The sequence below is a fragment of the Thalassophryne amazonica genome, chromosome 6 (genome assembly GCF_902500255.1).
Source record: "Thalassophryne amazonica chromosome 6, fThaAma1.1, whole genome shotgun sequence".
NCBI classification, from domain to species: Eukaryota; Metazoa; Chordata; class Actinopteri; order Batrachoidiformes; family Batrachoididae; genus Thalassophryne; species Thalassophryne amazonica.
The window spans coordinates 121,712,368-121,732,986 of NC_047108.1; the positions used below are offsets into that span (position 1 = coordinate 121,712,368).

The following is a 20,619-nucleotide window of genomic DNA, read 5'->3' on the forward strand; positions in this document are numbered from 1 at the left end:
CTTTGGTTATGCAAACCGATTGTTTCAGCAGCTGTCCGAGTGGCTGGTCTCAGACGATCTTGGAGGTGAACATGCTGGATGTGGAGGTCCTGGGCTGGTGGGTTACATGTGGTCTGCGGTTGTGAGGCTGGTTGGATGTACTGCCAAATTCTCTGAAACGGCTTTGGAGACGGCGTATGGTAGAGAAATGAACATTCAATACATGAGCAACAGCTCTGGTTGACATTCCTACTGTCAGCATGCCAATTGCACGCTCCCTCAAATCTTGCGACATCTGTGGCATTGTGCTGTTTGATAAAACTGCACCTTTCAGAGTGGCCTTTTATTGTGGGCAGTCTAAGGCACACCTGTGCACTAATCATGGTGTCTAATCAGCATCTTGATATGGCACACCTGTGAGGTGGGATGGATTATCTCAGCAAAGGAGAAGTGCTCACTATCACAGATTTAGACTGGTTTGTGAACAATATTTGAGGGAAATGGTGATATTGTGTATGTGGAAAAAGTTTTAGATCTTTGAGTTCATCTCATACAAAATGGGAGTAAAACCAAAAGTGTTGCATTTATATTTCTGTTGAGTGTGTATATATATATATATATATATAAACTCTATTTGGACTGGGGCCAAATGTTATCCCAGCAGGGTATATTTTACTTTGCAAAATTTACTGTGTACTTGGCTGGGAGACAACCAGGAGGTGCCCATGCTTCTCCCTGTAGTGCTTAAGTTGCATTGGGAAGGTATCCCATGTAAAATCTCTGCCAAATCCCAATGCAGACCTCTACCAGATTTTCTGGGGCAGCCAAAAGCAAACACCCCCCCCCCCCCCCCGTCCCCTGACCCAAAAGAAAATAATGTGGAAACCCGTTGCCTTAAACTAGTTACGTTTTCAATAGGTGAAACAACAGGCTAAGTGTGTAACATACAATTAAAGTTCCATGTTAACTTGACCTGTTTAGTTTCACCATGTCTGAAAATGTAACTAGTTTAAGGCAAAGGGTTTCCACATAATGTTCTGGTAAACCCAAATAATTCATGATAATTCTAACTGTAAATATTGACCCAGTGAGAATGAAACTGTGCTCAGTCTTTGACTATTTGTTTTGACAGTCAAAATACAAAAAACATTACTAATGTCAAACAAATGTTTGACATTAGTTTGAGGAATGACCCTGAGTTCCCTCAGGCCTTTTTTTTACAAGCTCCTCTTAACTTACATCCAATCAGACAAACTGACAGAGCTTCCTCTTAAAGTCATTTCAACATCCAGAAGCACATGAGAGTGTTTGCATCTGCTCAGATATTATTCACTTATTTGCTTTAGAGAGGGGGATTAAGTGAACCACAGCGAGGCAGCACAAACCCCAAGGGTATACTGTGTGCGTGGTGGACGCGATTATCTCCAGCTGTCATCCTGCAACCACTTCCTCCCTTCGCTCTCTACCTCTAAACAAATCCACACACAGCTCAACAGGTTAAAAATAAGCCATTGTTACACCTACACAAAGGGACTTGGAAGGAACTCTGACAGAGAGGGAACTCAGCTAACATCCTTATAATACGAGAACACAACTTCGGGATTAGACACTGAGAGGAGGTGATTTCAATATGATGGATAAAATAAATTCCCAAATCAGAGTTTCCTTCTGTCCTATTGATTTTTCACTACATGTCCAGATTGGGTGTAGACCAGGTAGCACATCCTGCTGATATGTAGACCTGGGTTTAAATCCAGCTCCTGCTACCTGTCTAATACGAACTTGAACAAAACAGTCCATATGCACGGTCTCTGTCCACCCAGCTTCAAGTGGGTACCGGCCTTGACTGAGGAAGTAACCTGCTTCCTGTCCAGGGTGAGTCATACACGCTTACCAACGGAATCTGGAGATAAGCACCAGTGAGCCTCAGGACCAACAGCAGATAGGATATATAAAATTTAATCCAGGTTGGGGTAGCACTGTGGTAACAGCGGTTAGCATGCTTGCCCTCCAAAAAGAAGATCCCCGGTTCAAGGCTACCTGTGACATATTCTACATGTACATCAAGATCTGTAGTTGCTTTAGGAAGGGTATCCGGCATAAAATGTGCCACACCAACATGCAGATTCATATCTCATCTGCTGTGGCAACCCCAAACAAAAGAAAGGGAGCAGCAAAAATAAATGATTCATGGAGGTACAGAGTATGACAGTCCAGGAGACTATGCCCAGCCTCCCAAATCATATTCTTCAGCTTCTTGAGGAACCCTAAAGTGATTCCAGTCCATACTGGATGTAATCCCGTCATCGTAAGCAGCCATGTGCCCATCTGATCTTGTTGGATTTCAGAGGTTAAGGAGAGCAGATCCTGATTAATATTTGGTTGGGAACACTAGGAGCTACCCATGTTTCACAGCATCTGGTATAAAACCTCTGCCAAATCCCAATGTGAATCTCTACTGTAACGGTTGCATTGACCCTGAGTAACTAGAGTCACCAAAAAGAAACAATAAGAATAAATATGATGATTTTAATCAGGTTCTTTTTCCAGTTGCATGCACCTGGAGGAGCTCCACGGGGGCATTTTAACAGATGGTCAACCAACTTAATTTTATTCCTTCCAATATTAGGAACAGTTCTTTGTGCTCTTTCCAAATGTCATATGTCTTTGCCCATTCAATTTGACAACAAGAGAGTGAACAACAATAATTTATTTACATGACTATGTCATGAAAACAAGAACTAAATGGCCTTAAATGCATATTAGATAAAAAGGTCATGAATAATTATTTCTACTACAGAATTATAATTATAACCAATTCAAGTCAGAATGTTTTTCAGTATTTTAATATGTCTGTGTTTGGGTCTCACCTTAAACTATCCTTCTGGAAACAGTTACCCTATGGTCACATTTCCAACAAATGAGGACGATGACCATTTAATGTTTTTCACTTGATGGGCATTCCGAGGGCATGGCCAGCTTGTTAACGTGCACAATGTTTAATGAAAGATTATAAAGGATGGGAAAACCCGACATTGTCACGATGATCTTTTTCCTCCATGACTGCTTAAGTGAGCCAACATTAGCTTGATGTGTTTCAGTCCAACGTCCTTTACAGTGATGATCCTGTATCGCTAGTTAACATGCTAACATCTCCTTGAAATTCTAAATCACTGTTGAGGTGTTATCTGGTTACAAAAACAGCACTGTCAGATTTAGAAGTATTTAGTTTCTTGCTAATTTTTGCAAAATATATGAGAAAAAAGCTAAATATATTACAAGTATATTTATAAAGAAATACAACTGTTTCAGCTTATTCCGCCATCTTGGATTGTTTTGTTCAAGCGAGTAACCAGCTAGCATCACGCTGCCTTTTTGCTTGGACTGGCAGTCGCTGTATCGCCTTGCTCCACATTTGCAGAAAATAGACATCTTGTCTGTTTTGGCCCTGTCTAGCTAGCAGCATAGTGACCGTTGTCTCTTGTTCCAAGACGTCACTCTGACAGAAAATGAATAGCAGGTCACCAATTTGTCTCTGTCTCTTGTAGCTGAAGTGACCGTAGGGTTAGAATCAAATAAAATAGTAGTTCATAACATTGCATGTAAGGGTTTGTAACATAACAATATATATCTTTTGGATGTTATAAAAATGTCTATTGATATGAGCTATATTTTACTCTATCGCTAATGCTGTTGATGAGCTAGCTAGGGTATACTGCTGGATATGTTTAGCATAACTGAAGCTAGTGAACTATCTCCAACATGATGTTAGCCAGTCCACCAAACACTGATGAGGTTGATATCTAAGACCAAACCTTATCAGATACAGAGCACAAAAATCATCCATATGGTTACAGGGTTGGATTAATCTATTAAGGGGGTCTGCACCCCCTTAACAGATTAACAGGGGAGGTGATGGTCTAGTGGTTAAGGCATTGGGCTTGAGACCAGAAGATCCTCGGTTCAAATCCCAGCCTGAATGGAAAATCACTAAGGGCCCTTGGGCAAGGTATTTAATCTCCTAGTTGCTCCCGGTGTGTAGTGAGCGCCTTGTATGGCAGCACCCTCACATTGGGGTGAATGTGAGGGTTTTGTAAAGTGCTTTGAACGTGCTTTGATGCTATATAAATGCAGTCCATTTACCATTTGCACCCTGCAAAGTGTCCAAATAGTCATGAATGTTTTCTCCTTATCAGCTCTTTGCCTGCACTGTAAGACGACTGTACTTTTAGTTTGACCTCCACACCATGCACTGTTACATTTGTGCAGATTTCACAGTAGGAACAGAGGCCTCGCTCCTGTTTTCCATTATGAATGATCAGACAACAGCAGTAAAGTGTAGTGTTTCTCGCCTCAGGTGGAAAGTACAGTCGGCTCTTAATTCTAACTCTGCAAATCACTAATGAGAGCCAACACACCAGCAGCACCAGGATTTACAGCAAACTTGCTGTCCGTGCATGAGCCATGACGGACTTGGTTATTTTCCCATCACTGAATACAAAAATAGATCCTTCTGCTTGGAGCTATGCCACACTGTGTCTTTTTTTTGTTTGTAGTTTTTGTCCCTGGGGCCGCTAAAGCTACAGAGCAGAAGAGAGCAGGGCCATGACTCCCCCTACGAGGGTCAGGATTTAACCCTTAAAACAAAAACTTTCCCACCACACAGGCTGATGACCTGCTGCAGTCAGGGAGAAGATGGAATGGAGATCATCACTAATACACCAGTAACCACGTCAGCCTCACACCTATCAATCAGTGTGGGAGTCAGCGCGACCCAACACAGCGCTCAGATAATGTCACCCTGACACCGTGTTCACCACTAAAGCAGCTTCTCTGATTCCTTTTTCATCTCATTGCTTCACTCACACAGATTTTTTTTGTCCCAGAAGACATAAACTCCCCTCTGGTTTGCCCTCTCTGACAGAAACAATAACACACATACAGTGCGCCTCCATTTTCACAGGCTGTAAGTTGTTGGACAAACTAGATGAAAGGGATCTAGGCCTTCCACCAGACCCTTGAAAGTGGGTGTTCCATCATCACCTAGGATGGCACCCATACTTCATACCCTTGGATATGGTAATATTTACTGTATGCATGATGACTGTATGTATGACTCCCACCTGGCTACAGCTACCCCCCATCCCAGGTGGGTAGCTGTAGCCAGGTGGGAGTCAATGAAGGATTACACAGTGGTCAAAATTTAAAAATTCTCCAATCATATTGAAAAGTACACCACATTATTTGTCTGATCATAAAGATTCCAAAAAGATACAGTTTGGACTATGACTGAATGTTATCGAGCTGTGTCAGTTTGTACAGGGGTCAAAAGTCAGGGCCCCTTCACACATAGTGCGAATTTGGTCAATTTGCGCATAAAGTACGCATGAAGCAGGAATTGTATGCAAAACGTGTAAAATCGTACCTGCCTCCAACGCCTCGTACACCTGTTGCTACAACTATTTGTGCACACCAGCGGCTGAAAGACAGAGTGTGCGCTGTGCGAGCCCATCAAACCCTCTCACGGCAGGTGTCGGCCAAATTCCAGGTGACACGCATGGACAGCTAACACCGCTTGCATGGCGCTTAGAAAATGTGTGGCCATTCGTACTATCATCATGAAAGCAGTCTGCAGACAATCACTGTCGAGCTGGATGTGAAATTTGTCTAAGTGCCCCACGACTGTGAAGTTGCCGAGTGCACTTGTGGCATGCCAGAGTGTCAGCTCCCCCTGCAACACATGTGCATGTGTTCCTGCTTGAAACACACCGTCGTGTGCATGAGCCATCGCACCGGGATCGTGCACGCCTGCCCGTCAGCGCAATGTTTCGTGGTTCGTTCATACGAGCTGTTTCGCAGTGAGTCACCCTGAGTTGTACATGTGTGAAGGGGGCCCTTAAAGTTGGTCCAGTTTTGGTAAAAAAAAAAAAAAAAAAAAAAAAAAAGTGCTGCAAATAATTAGCTGAGCTAATAGAATTCTAAAAGGTAATAGTTTGTGCCACCTGTCACCTATTAAGTTATCACATTATGGGATAATATACATATGTCATAGAATTCAATGGATGTTGACCTTGTTTGACCATTACTTTGGAGACCATTCAACACAGTCAAAACAATTCCATTTATTAATCCTATTAGCTCCACTATTAATACAACCTGAAATTCACCCTTTGCACCATTTTTACTGTTTTCACCCTATAACTTCACACGCTTAGTTATAGACAGTCCAAACTCTACCTTTTTGGAAGCCCAATGATCAGACAAGATAATTTTGACCTCTGTGTAATTCTTCATTGCCCCCCCCCCAACCTGGAGCTACCACCCTGAGATGGTTATCATACTTTTAAAGTCAATATAGCCAACTGAACTGTTACATTTGTGCAGATTTCACAGTGGGAACAGAGGCCTCGCACCTGTTTTCCAGTAACAGTGCCGGTAACAATAATGGTAGCCAACAGTGTTGCCACAGTTACTTTGAAAAGTTACTTTATGAGTTACTTTTTACAGTTACTTTATACAGTTACTTCATTAGCAGCTGCTGAATGTAACTGATAAAGTAACTCATAATGTAACTTGGGTATTTTTAACATTGACTACTCAGAAAAGTAACTATTAGCAACTTTGCTGATTAGTTACTATGCTGATTACTCAATCTTAAGAGTAACCAAGTTAGATTACTAGTTACCTTATTCGTTACATTACTTATTAGTTGTAAGTTGTCGGCAGCTGCTAATACAGCAACTGCATAAAGCTGCTAATGAAGTAACTGTATAAAGTAACTAAAAGTAACTGTATAGTTACTTTACTACAACACTGGTAGCTAAAATACCACGTCAAAGGTTTTGCCATCCCAGGTGGTCATGGACTAATCATGAGGCTGATGTGCTTTACACACTGAGATATAAGTTTATGAGTTATGATATACACTTATTGTTTGCAATACATGTAGTAAACTTGAAGATACCACATATAGTCAAATAAGGTGCTTTCTGTAAAGCTACAGTGTGTAGGATTTAGGAGTGTTTATTAGCAGGAATGGAATATATAGCATTCATAACCACACGTTCATTATTATCATTAGTATATGTGCCTACAACAAGGAATCAGTGTGTTTTCATAAGCTTAGAATGAGTCCTTCATATCCACATGGGAGCAGGTACCAACATGGAGGCCGCCATCTTGCACCACCATGCTGATAAAGAAACATATTTAGTCTGCTGGTCAGATTTTGCGCCACCAAAACTCCAACTCTTTTTTTCCTGCAAATGATCTGAAATTATTGGTAAAAAAGTGGTCTAAAATACTCTGCGTTGGGGCCATCTTGCAACCTAGCGGGTTGTGCACAGTCAGAAAAAACTGTCTACTTTTTTGCTCAGTTTTCACCTGCAACACTGCAGCAGTAATTGTCCAACACACTCTCACCCTCTAGTACTTATTATTTACACACAGTATGTAACCCCGTCGTGTCATTTATCATCCGCTGAGTCTAAAATAAGCACGGCATTTGTCAAGTACTTGGGGGAGGGGGCTTGTTGGGCCAGGGGGCAGTGTGGAGCAAGTGGGGCTTGGGAGCAAAGGATCAGCCAAAATACCTATTAATACATTGATAGCTGCCTGGCACAGAGCAGCATGTTCCAGCCAGACACCAGAGGAGGGGGGAACTGAAAAGGTTCCCACGAACAAACGCCACCACACGCTGCACTCCCGGAATCATTCTGACATGTTTAAAAGTCAAATGATGAGCTGAGCTCTGATCAGTGTGCTGATTAACGTGAGATGTAGTGGTGAAAAAGCAGATTTTCTAAACAAAACTAGTTATTTCTGGTGGTCAAATGAAAGCTGCACATGTTGCAGATGCATCTGCATAGGAACTGCCAGGGGGAGGAGAGTAGGTGATTAAAAATGAGCAGAATCCTGGAGACAGGACGATGGGCGACACTGTATTTTTTTTTTTTAAATGTCTCATCAGCTGGAAGACAATCATCAGCCATAGAGGCAAATGTGTCAAAAATGTCTGTCACAGAATCAATGAGGCTGTTTGATCCAGCTCATCTCGAAAATGTACACCTCAGCAACACCAGCAAATTTTCAAATGAATCAAAGCAAAAGTCTGATTTTGCACAGAAGCAGAGAGACAGGCGAGACAGAGAACAGATCACAATGTGAAGTGCAGTGCAACTCTGCAGGCTTCACTGGTGACTGTGAATGTGCATGAAAATCATCCATCAGCAATGCAAATCCTTGAAAACACCATCCAAGAGCCAGCATTGTTATAATCTATACCTGCAAATACCAAACTTCGTTTACTTCAGGTGTTTCCTGTGGACTTGACCTTAATGTCCCATGAGACCCTTTGGCACTGTATGGGATCCAGCAGTTCTTTACTTTGCATTATTTTGTTAATTTGTGGAAAGAATTTCTGCGTGATGCTGAAAGAGAGATTTTAGCATTTTTAATGGAGGAGATTTTCAATGAAAGCAAAAAGCCTGAGTCAGCTTCATTTAGATTTTATTAAATGCAAAAAAAAAAAAAAAAAAAACAGAAAAGAAAAAAAAACTGAAATGCAGGAGATTTATAATTTTGTCCTCATTATGAAAACAATTTACATGTGCAAGTAATGGATATTGGTTTGCAAGTACATGCATGGTTCTGTGTGTGTACTTTGCACTGGGTCCTGTTGAAAGATGCTGGATTTGTGGCTCAGTGGAAATAAAATACTGTTTAAATCTTTCATTGTCATGACTCTGTATATAGAGGTTATAGCACACACATAATGGTCATATAGCACCTCCACGAGAATTCTTTTTTTTTTTCAAGTATGAACATATTACCTATGATTAGCAGGATTCACATACTCGTATGTAAGTCAACTGTGATAGTCTGAAATTAACTCAGTTAAGACAATAGTCAGAATAAGACAAAGCCATGTAACCAGCATTAAAAATGATTACCTTAACCAGAATAAGGTCCTAAATGGAGTAAGCAACAATCTAATGAAGCCATGTGGAGTGTTCGAATCTTAGTCTGATTCTTGAAGTGCACTGCAGACTTCTCATTGGAGTTCTCACAGCATTTTGGAACACATAAAACACAGGGGACGTAATGAGGCCATGACTCATGTACACAGGGGTACAAATGGAATATTCTTTAAACAACTTGTGCAAACACAGTAATCTAAATATGGTCTTCCTTAGAAGATGATTACTAATCACATTATTGTTGTCCATGTAAACATAGTCACTGAAAACAAGTGCATATTCTGCTCTGCAATTTTGGGTTCTGATAGCTACACATGGGACGTATTGGGATTTTTTTTTTCAACATGCAAAATCAAATCCATTCAAATTGCTTGTCAAGCCGTGTTGCTAATCGTAGGGTTTTGAAGGTGGCCACTAAAGCCTACGATTAGCAACACGGCTTCACAAGCAACTTCACTGGTCTGTCTGCCTTTAATTTTAAGGTCATTGTGTATGTTAAAAGATGGCAACACGGCTCAAAATAGTGGTTCAATGGTCCTCACCTGTATCTTTTAGAAACCAAACTCCCAGAGCTAAATATGCAGTCATTTTTACAGAGACAGTGACGGAAATTGTGTGGACTCAATCACTGACTCCCTGATTTACTTGATCCTATGTTTGCCCTGCTAATCACAGGGAACATGAGTTCCACATAAGACAATCTAAACAGAAAAGTGATGTGCTTTGTCACTTTTAAATTTGATTTATGTTGACGTTAACGTTAGCTTGTTAGCTAATTTCAGATTACCTAGCATTTTACAGAATGTTCTTTTCTATAATAGAACATTTCTCAACAAAAATCGTGCCTCCTCTGGTGGCTCAAATGTAAAAACATACATTATAAAAAGTGGCATATTATATCACTTTTAACTTTGATTTAATGTTTGCTCTTTCTTGATAGCTAATTTCAGATTAGCTAGCATTTTACAGAATGTTCTTTTCTATAATGGAACTTTCCCCAACAAAATACTGCCTCCTCTGGTGGCTCAAACTTAAAAACATACATTATATAAAGTGGCATATTATATCACTTTTAACTTGGATTTAATGTTTGCTCTTTCTTGATAGCTAATTTCAGATTAGCCAGCATTTTGCAGAATGTTCTTTTCTATAATGGAACATTTCTCAACAAAAATCTTGCCTCCTCTGGTGGCTCAAACTTAAAAACATACATTCTAAAAAGTGTCATATTATATCACTTTTAACTTTGATTTAATGTTTGCTCTTTCTTCATAGCTAATTTCAGATTAGCCAGCATTTTGCAGAATGTTCTTTTCTATAATGGAACATTTCTCAACAAAAATCTTGCCTCCTCTGGTGGCTCAAACTTAAAAACATACATTCTAAAAAGTGTCATATTATATCACTTTTAACTTGGATTTAATGTTTGCTCTTTCTTGATAGCTAATTTCAGATTAGCCAGCATTTTGCAGAATGTTCTTTTCTATAATGGAACATTTCTCAACAAAAATCTTGCCTCCTCTGGTGGCTCAAACTTAAAAACATACATTCTAAAAAGTGTCATATTATATCACTTTTAACTTTGATTTAATGTTTGCTCTTTCTTCATAGCTAATTTCAGATTACCCAGCATTTTGCAGAACGTTCTTTTCTATAATGGAACATTTCTCAACAAAAATCCTGCCTCCTCTGGTGGCTCAAACTTAAAAACATACATTATAAAAAGTGGCATATTATATCACTTTTAACTTTGATTTAATATTAGCGCTTTCTTGTTAGCTAATTTCAGATTAGCTAGCATTTTACAGAATGTTCTTTTCTATAATGGAACATTTCTCAACAAAAATCTTGCCTCCTCTGGTGGCTCAAACTTAAAAACATACATTCTAAAAAGTGTCATATTATATCACTTTTAACTTTGATTTAATGTTTGCTCTTTCTTCATAGCTAATTTCAGATTACCCAGCATTTTGCAGAACGTTCTTTTCTATAATGGAACATTTCTCAACAAAAATCCTGCCTCCTCTGGTGGCTCAAACTTAAAAACATACATTATAAAAAGTGGCATATTATATCACTTTTAACTTTGATTTAATATTAGCGCTTTCTTGTTAGCTAATTTCAGATTAGCTAGCATTTTACAGAATGTTCTTTTCTATAATGGAACATTTCTCAACAAAAATCTTGCCTCCTCTGGTGGCTCAAACTTAAAAACATACATTATAAAAAGTGGCATATAATATCACTTTTAACTTTGATTTAACTTTCTTGTTAGCTAATTTCAGATTAGTTAGCATCTTACAGAATGTTCTATAATGAGCATTTCTCAACAAAAATCTTGCCTCTTCTGGTGGCTCAAACTTAAAAACATACATTATAAAAAGTGGCATATTATATCACTTTTAACTTTGATTTAACTTTCTTGTTAGCTAATTTCAGATTAGCTAGCATCTTACAGAATGTTCTATAATGAGCATTTCTCAACAAAAATCCTGCCTCCTCTGGTGGCTCAAATTTAAAAACATACATTATAAAAAGTGGCATATTATATCACTTTTAACTTTGATTTAAGGTGAAGTTAACGTTTGCTCTTTCTTGTTAGCTAATTTCAGATTAGCTAACATCTTACAGAATGTTCTTTCTATAATGGAACATTTCCCAACAACAATGTTGCCTCATCTGGTGGCTCAAATCTAAAACATAAATCATTAAAATTGGGCAGTCCATGCCCCCGCCACCCTCTCCCTCACTGCAGCCGTCTCTCCTCCATCACAGCAGTAGCCCCCTCCTCCTCCCCCACCTCAACACAACCTCCTCCACACATCACTGTGGACCAGGTCAGAGGACAGCTGAGGAAGCTTCATCCCAGGAAAGCAGCAGGCCCAGACAAGATGTGTCCCCAACTACTGAAGACCTGCGCGACTGAACTGGGAGATCCACTACAACGTATCTTCAACTTTAGCCTGCAGCTAGGGAGAGTGCCCACCCTATGGAAGACATCATGCATCATTACATTTCCTAAGAACTGTCCCAGCGAACTTAATGACTTCCGACCAGTGGCACACACTTCACATCTGATGAAGACGTTGGAGCGGCTCTTCCTCAGCTTCCTCAAACCCCAGGTACAACACGCCCAGAACTGTCTGCAGTTTGCATATAGGACAGGTGTTGGTGTGGAGGATGGCATCCTCTACCTGCTACAGTGAGTCCACTAGCACCTGGATAAGGGAAGCGGCACACTGAGGATTCTCTTCTTTGTCTTCTTGAGTGCCTTCAACACCATCCAGCCCCTTGTGCTTCAGGACAAACTGAACAGGATGTGAGTGGATCCCTGCCTGGTCACTTGGATCTCCAGCTTCCTCACCGAGAGGCCGCAGTATGCCAGGCTGAGGGACACCACATCTGACACTGTGATCAGTAGCACTGGAGCACCCCAGGGCACGGTGCTGGCTCCTCTTCTCTTTACCCTGTACACCTCGGACTTCTGCTACAATTCTGAGCTGTGTTACATGCAGACGTTTGCAGATGACACAGCCATTGTTAGATGCACCGGAGATGACAGAGAGAAGGAGTACAGGAGTGTAGTGAGGGACTTTGCTGTCTGGTACCACACAAACCATCTATAGCTCAACACCTCAAAGACAAAGGAACTTGTCAGTGACTTTGGGAAGTCCAGACCAAGACCGCAACCAGTTCTGATCGAGGGAGCTGAGGTGGGATCTGTGGATTCCTACAAGTACCTCAGGCTGTGGCTGGACAGCAAACTGGACTGGACAACCCACACTAATCACCAGTACAGGAAGGGACAGAGCAGGCTGTACTTTCTGAGGAAGTTGAGGTCGTTTAACATCTGCAGGAAACTCCTGTGGATGTTCTACCAGTCCGTGGTAGCAGCGTCCTCTTTTACACCGTGGTGTGCTGGGGGGAGCAGCACATCCAAGAAGGACGCATCCAGTCTGGACAAACTGACCAGGTGGGCTGGCTCTGTGGTTGGCATGAAGCTGGACTCTCTGGTGATGGTGGCAGAGAAAACAACACTGGACAATCTGCTGGACATTATGAACGATGCCAGGCACCCTCTGCCATCAGCAACCAGAGGAGCTTCATCAGCCACAGACTGCTCCTTCCCAAGTGCAGGACCAACAGACTGAAAGACTCATGTGTCCCTCAGGCCATCAGACTGTACAACTCCTCACTCAGGGGGAGGAGTAACAGGAAGACAGAGGACAGGAAGGAGAGGAACAGTAGTAGCCAGTAAACCAGTAGTGGGCAGTATTTTGGGTATTTATATCTGTATTTACATTTTGCAAATTGTTTTTTTTTTTACTTTTGATACTCTGTGTGTTTCTTACCCTGTGTGCTGCTATACAATGCTGCTGGAACCTCAGTTTCCCTGAGAGAGTCTTCCCGAGGGATTAATGAAGTTCTATCTAATCTAATCTAATCTAATCTAATCTCTTATATTACATTTAACTTTGATTTATGGTGTGGTTAACATTTGGTCTTTATTCAATCAATCAATCAATCAATCAATCAATCAATTTTTTTTTTATATAGCGCCAAATCACAACAAACAGTTGCCCCAAGGCGCTTATTGTAAGCTAATATCAGATTAGCTAGCATCTTACAGAATGTTCTTTTCTAAAATTGAATATTTCCCAACAAAATTCTTGCCTCCTCTGGTGGCTCAAACTTAAAAACATAAATCATAAAAAGTGGCACATTATATCACTTTTAATTTTGATTTACGCTGACGTTAACATTTGCTCTTTCTTAGCCAATTTCAGATAAGCTATTTTACAGAATATTCCTTTCAATAGAACATTTCCCAACAACAATATTGCCTTATCTCTAGGCTTAAACTTAAAAACATAAATTTTAACATTTAACATTTTAGCTGCCACTTAACAGAATGTTCTTTTCTATAATGGAACATATCCCAACAAAAATCTTGCTTTGTCTAGTGGCTGAAACATAAAAACATAAATCACATATAAAATGGTATATCACTTTTAACTTTGCTTTATGTTGAGGATAACATCTCCCCTTTCTTGTTAGACAATTTCAGATTCGCTAGCATCTTACAGAATGCATTTTTCCATAGTGTAACATTTCCTGACAACAACGTTGCCTATTCTTGTAGCTCAAACATAAAAATATATATCATGCTTATGTAAAAACATTCAATGATTAAATGATTCATGAGGTTTTTCTTTTCTTCTCTTTTTTTTTTTTTTTAAACAAAATTTAACCCGTTTATGCCCAGATTTTTTTTAATAAGTGGAAAAAGTTGCATTATTACCTTTGAGATTTTTTATTGTGAGTAGAAAATGACAGTGATACACTTCGGCAACAATTGTTGCCAGAGGGGTAAAACGAGTTAAGTTGTGTTCTAGTTTGTGACATATACGCTGCAGGTGAAACAGAAACCATTATTCAACATGCCACATCAAAGTGCCATCAGCAAACATTTCTCCATCAGCTCACAAGAAAAGAAAAAGAAAAAAAAAAAGACTTTAATATTTTAGAATTTTTTAAAATCTTTTTTACGCTTGGGTTTTGCTATGATGGTGTATTGAATACAAAGTTTTCAGGTAGCAGTTGATTTTACAACAGTTCCAGGATGGAAAACATCAGAACTAACGGCCCAGTCTCACGCTTTTTTTCTGCCCGTCATGAAATGAGTGACATTTCCGTGATGTTTTACTATTTCTAACCATACCCCTTCTGCTAACTCTAACCATAAACCATAATGTGTCTCCTTTCCCCGAACCTGAACCATAACCCCCCAGACTCCCCACTGTCACCCCATATTTCATGCCCCATCACGAAATAAATTTGTGCCCCTGACACAAAATGTGCTGCATCTTCGTGACAGTATCACAAACTAATTAATTGACATTTCCTGATGTCATTGTGAACTGCCGTGAAAAACGGCCTTGAGATTGGATTGGTTGCACCTGTAATAAAAATACCTCTTGCAGATTTAAAACCCATATATAAGACACACTGGAGTATAAATTGCACCTTTTCTCTACATTTTCTCTGTATTATCAGCTCATTAATTTGGGTTTTTTGTGCCCTGTTGTAGACCTCTTTTTATTATTGTCATTTATTCTTTCATTATTACAGTTTATTTTGTTTAGTGCCTTGATTCCTGGGAAAGTCCGATATAAACAGTCATTATAATTATTATTATCAACAACAAATGTATAAATATGTTATTGAGGGAGCGAGGGAGGCAGTTCAAGCAGGAGACAAGTTGAGAGGAAAATGGGTTATTTTAAGGATTCAGATGAGATTTATTTATTTGTTTGTTTGTTTGTTTGTTTGTTTTGGGCTACACACTTTAATATGAATTTAAGACACATGTAGGCTCCTTTTAAAAGTTAAAGCAACCACTCAGAATCATCACCAGTGCTCCATATCATCCATCTATTTTGTCTGGACTGACACAGTCTTTGATTAGTTTTTAATTAACCCAAGAAAGAGCAAACACGTGATGGTTTTTTCTTCTCGTGTTGAGGTTGTAACACATGGACACTGGGTGTGACCTTCTTTCAACCTGCGTTCACCCTCATTGGGTACAAAATAATCAGATGCACAAATCTGTAATGTTCAGCTGTGAATATAATAAATACGATTTGCAAACATCCTTTAATAGCTGCAGAATCTTCTCGCTGAATCTCATAATTCATCGTTGCTGTTTGTGATTTTTCACGCACTTTCTTCACTGCAATGTTCCAACAGTAACCTTACTTTTAATATATAAGGGCTATATTTTTTACTTAACTTTCAGAGTTTACTGTTGCACTGGTTCTTTTTCTGAATAATCAAAACTGGATTTATGACATTTCAGTAAAGCTCCATTAAAACGCTGTTATAGATAAAGGACGCACAGATGTCAACATCTGGCAGCTGTAGATTGAAAATAAAACAGCAAAGAGATTCTTACCTCAGTTCTTTCTTTGTCTGAGCTGTCAGACTGTTTTTTCTTCCAAATATACCCATGTTTGCACGAACCGAGTGGACAAATGTCTCATGCTGTCAACACTGAGCAACCACGGCCACTCATTCACGGCGGTCAAGTCACACGCAGCAACAAAGGCACAGCTTCCGCTCAGCACTTCACAATAAAACATTAACAAGAACAACAGAGGATTTGACAGCGTAAGACAATTATGGTCCCAGTTTAATGACTGATATATATTTCTGTGAGATTTTTTTTTACTTTGACATAGTTTTAATGCATTATTTTGCCCAGTAATAACAAGAGACAACAGTGCTTTGTTTTCCATATTACTTTAAATCCCATGCTTGGATTTGCACCAAAAAAGCCCTAGATGAATTAAATAAAATATATTTATTTTCCCAACTTTTTTTAGTTCAGTGATTTAGCTGGAGTGAGGAATTTTGAGTAAACTGAGCTAAAATCATAGATGGACAAACTGCTTCATCTGAAATGTACCTCTGATAGAATAGAACAGAATAGAGCCTTTATTGTCATTAAACATACATACAATGAAATTCATCCACTGCATTTAACCCATCCTAATTACAGTTGGACACAATCTAACCACTAAGAGCAGTGAGCAGCCACAGTCCGGCGCCTGGGGACAAACTCCAGATGAAGAGACCCTGCCTTGGTCAGGGGCAGAAAAAGCAGCAGACCCTAAATAAGCATGTTTTTGAATGTGGGAGGAAACCGGACTACCCGGAGGAAATCCATGCAGACACGGGGAGAACATGCAAACTCCACATAGAAAGGGTGGGATGCGATCCCACGACCTTCTTGCGGTGAGGCACCAGTGCTAATCACTATGCCAACATGCCAATATGTTTATTCCTAATCCTGTCCATCCTCGTCACTCCCAAAGAGAATCTCAACATCTTCAGCTCTGCCACCTCCAGCTCTGCCTCTTGTCTTTTTGTTTGTGCCACTGTCACTAAGCCGTACAACATAGCTGGTCTCACACGTAACTGGTGTCTTGTAAACTTTCCCCTTCACTCTTGCAGATATACTTTGATCACAAATCACTTGTGCCACCTTTCTCCACTCACTCCACCCTGCCTGCACTCTCTTCTTCGTCTCTCTACCACACTCTCCATTACTTTGGACAGTTAACCCCAAGTATTTAAACTCATCTGCTTTCACCACCTCTACTCCTTGTAACTGCACTGTTCCACTGGGCTCCTTCTCATTAACATGCATGTACTCAATCTTGCTGCTACTGACTTTCATTCCCCTTCTCTCCAGAGCATACCTCCACCACTCCAGACTAGACTCAACTTGCTCTCTACTCTCACTACAGATCACAATGACATCTGAAAACATCATAGTCCATGCAGACTCCTGTCTTATCTCATCTGTCAACCTGTCCATCACCACTTGAACAAGAATCCAAGACACAGGATTTCATTCCATTGCTACGCAGATGATTGCCAAATTTACTTGCCCTTGAAAAAGAATGATGTTCTTCCCTTGAAACAGCTTCTGGTATGTTTAAATGATATTAAAGCTCAGTTGGCTTTGAATTTTTAAATTTTAAGGAAAAGAAAACAGAAGTGATGTGAAGTGATATATATATATATATGCTCCCACAGCGGTTAAAGCCAGATCCGCACAGGCAGTTGGCACAAGTTTTACGCTGGATGCCCTTCCTGACACAACTCCAGTTTTACCTGGAGAAACACACACAGCCGCTGGTGTTCCAAAGAGGTCTTCCATCCAAGTACTAACCAGGCATATATATATAGTGGGGACCATTTGTGACAGGTTCTGGACACAATGGAGAGGGAACTACAGAAGATTAAAGAATGGTTTGATTTAAACAAATTGCCACTTCACTTTGGTAAAACAAAGGGTATCATATTTTGAAATAAGCCCAGGAATTTATGGAGAAATGTACTAGTACACAATATTGAAATTAAACTTGTAAATGAAACTAAATTTCTTGGAGTCTTTATTGCTGATAATCTAAGTTGGAAAACACATAAATTATGTTAAATCTAAAATGTCAAAGATCATTGCCATTTTGTATGAAGCACAAGACACCCTCTCTCCCAACACTCATTAGTTACCTTTATATCACTCATTACTTGTTCCATACATGACCTACTGTATTGAAGTTTGGGGAACCACCTACAAAACTAATACAATTCCTATATTTTTACTTCAAAAGGAAGCTATAAGAATTATTAGTAAGAATCCATATTGTGAGCCAACAAATCCATTGTTTATCTGTTTGCATATTTTAAAATTTATAAATATATATTTATTTATATTTAAAATTTATATATATATAATCCACTGAACAAAATTAACTAATATTTTTATTCCATTAAAAATATAACATGTAAATATATTAATGTTCCAGTGGGTTATTTATTTAGGACTAAATGGGTCCAGAAAATAATAAATTATAACGTCCCTAGTTCATAATATGTCAGTGCGACACAACACTGCCATCTGCTGTTTGTGTATTCATTTGGTCAACTGTCCCACAAAAACAGCAAATTACATGCAAAACAGCGTGTGAAAAAAAATGGATAATGTTTGAGATGAAATTGTGACTCAAAGATGCACAGCAAGTTTTCTCATGATTTTGTATCTGGGTATCTTTTATTTTCATTATATTCTGGCTGGCTACAGTTTGCCACTGCTGCATTTTATTCTTTACATATGTAAAAAGTAGTGTAGCGGCTCCTCTGTGGGCTCTTGACAGGCGTGAAATATTAAAAAAAAGGAGACGGGACAACTGTGGACCGTTCGAGCGCAGCAACAGCGTGGCTCCTTTATTGCACGTTTCCGCGCACATTCCCGTACACACACAAAACGGGACCCCGTCGCTCCTCGCCTCCCGCCTACGGCAACACAACAGTGCCAACATTAACCCTGTGCAGCTTCACAGTAAATAAAGGAAATAAATAAAGCAAAGACATCAGAAAGTCTGTTACACACGTCTCCCCCTCAACATGAAACGTCCTCGTTTCTGGTACCACTGTAAACAAAGCACATACATCATAACAAACAATAACATCAACAAAAACAGTATAACAGACTCCTGAATAATCGGATGTAATTAGCATCCACCAGTCACTGTAAAATCATAACAAATGCGCTGCACTGGACTTAAAACCTAATAAAGTCTTTGAGATGCGCTGGAGGTTGTATCTCTCTTCCCCCACAAGATCGAGTGGGCACCAATGCCCCCAAATCCCCCCAGAGTCCGTAATCTCCACTCGCAGCCTGAGACTGACCCTCCACATCCGGGGCCTTGACGACTGGCCGGATGGGACTGCAGGCCAGAGGAGCAGCAGGAGGTGTATGCGTCGGCAGCGGCAGAGTGTATGGCTTGAGTCTGTCATGGTGAACAACCTGGGCTCATTCCATCGAGTCCAGAGGGTTAACAATGCGGTATGTCAGGGCATCTTCCCCACCTGATGCGAGCAATCTGATAGGGGCCTTTCCAGTGTGGCGCCAACTTGGTTCGGTTTTCAGTGGGATTATTCAGCCACACCAGTGCACCCACACCATAGGCGCGGTGACAGCCACTTTCGTCGTAGTACAGTTTCTGCCGATCATGAGATTCTGCCAAATTGAGCTGAGCCAAGCCGAATGCAGACTTCAACCTCTCTGCCATAGACGACACATACTCCGCCTGCGTCCCCGCGCCCCCACGGTCTCGAATACCTGATGGTACATGCACGTCAGCTGGAACCCGCGCTTCACGCCCGTGCATGAGAAAGTAGGGGGTGAACTGGGTACTGGAATGCTTAGAAGTGTTGTAGGCAAAAGCCACTTGCTTCACATACGAGTCCCATTCACCCCCATGCGACAGCAGCATTTTAGTCAGTTGATCAATCAGAGTCCTGTTATGACGCTCCACCATGCCATCAGATTTGGGGTTATATGCTGTGGTGCGTGTTTTCTTCATGCCCAATCGCTGACACAGGCTCTGAATCACTTCTGCCTCAAACTGGCGGCCCTGATCACTGTGAAGGACTTCAGGGACCCCATGCACCAACACATAATCCTCAAACAGGCAGTGAGCCACCGTCTGCGCTGTCTGATTTGGCAGGGCGTACAGATTAACAAATTTGGAGAAGTAATCCTCCACCACTAGAACGTATTTGTTCCCCCTGGAGGTCAAAGGTAACTCCAAAATGTCTGCCGCCACCCTCTGTAGTGGACGGGCCACCTGAGACCCCCCCCATAGGTGCTCTCAGTCTGGGAACAGGGCACCGGCGGGTCTGGCAGGCCTCACACTGCTCGCACCAGCGTCTGATGTCTCTCAACATGAAGGGCCAATAGTAAGACCGTCGGGCCGTCTCCCACACTCGCTCCGCCGAGAAGTGGGCCGCCGTAGGCTCCCCATGTAATTGTCGCAGGACCTCAGGCACCATAGATGAGGGGACCACCACCTGAATTTGGTCCTCCCCAGATGCTGTCGGCCGCACAGTCCGACACAGCAGTCCACCTACCATTGATAGGCGGCTGAAATCTGTTCCAAGTTTCCTCAGTTTGGCAGAGGACCCCTTGAGTAGCCGACGATGTAGTTTAGCCGTGTTCCGTTCCAACAACCCCACTATGGTGCTAATATCTGGGTCCTCCTGTTGCCGGGCCCGGAGCTCAGAGTCGCTCCCCGACAGGGAGTAGGCA

At 40.8% G+C, this 20,619-nt stretch overlaps 1 protein-coding gene across 1 annotated transcript in view; it reads right to left on the bottom strand.

Annotated features, from left to right (window-relative positions):
• Positions 1-16,131, bottom strand: part of calcrl2 (calcitonin receptor-like 2) — a 158,302-nt gene extending 142,171 nt beyond the window's left edge. Inside the window, exon 1 of the mRNA XM_034173295.1 lies at positions 15,913-16,131. Coding sequence (XP_034029186.1) covers positions 15,913-15,968 — 56 coding nt within the window. The 5' untranslated portion in view covers positions 15,969-16,131. The remainder of the gene's footprint in view (positions 1-15,912) is intronic.
• Positions 16,132-20,619: the final 4,488 nt, after the last annotated feature.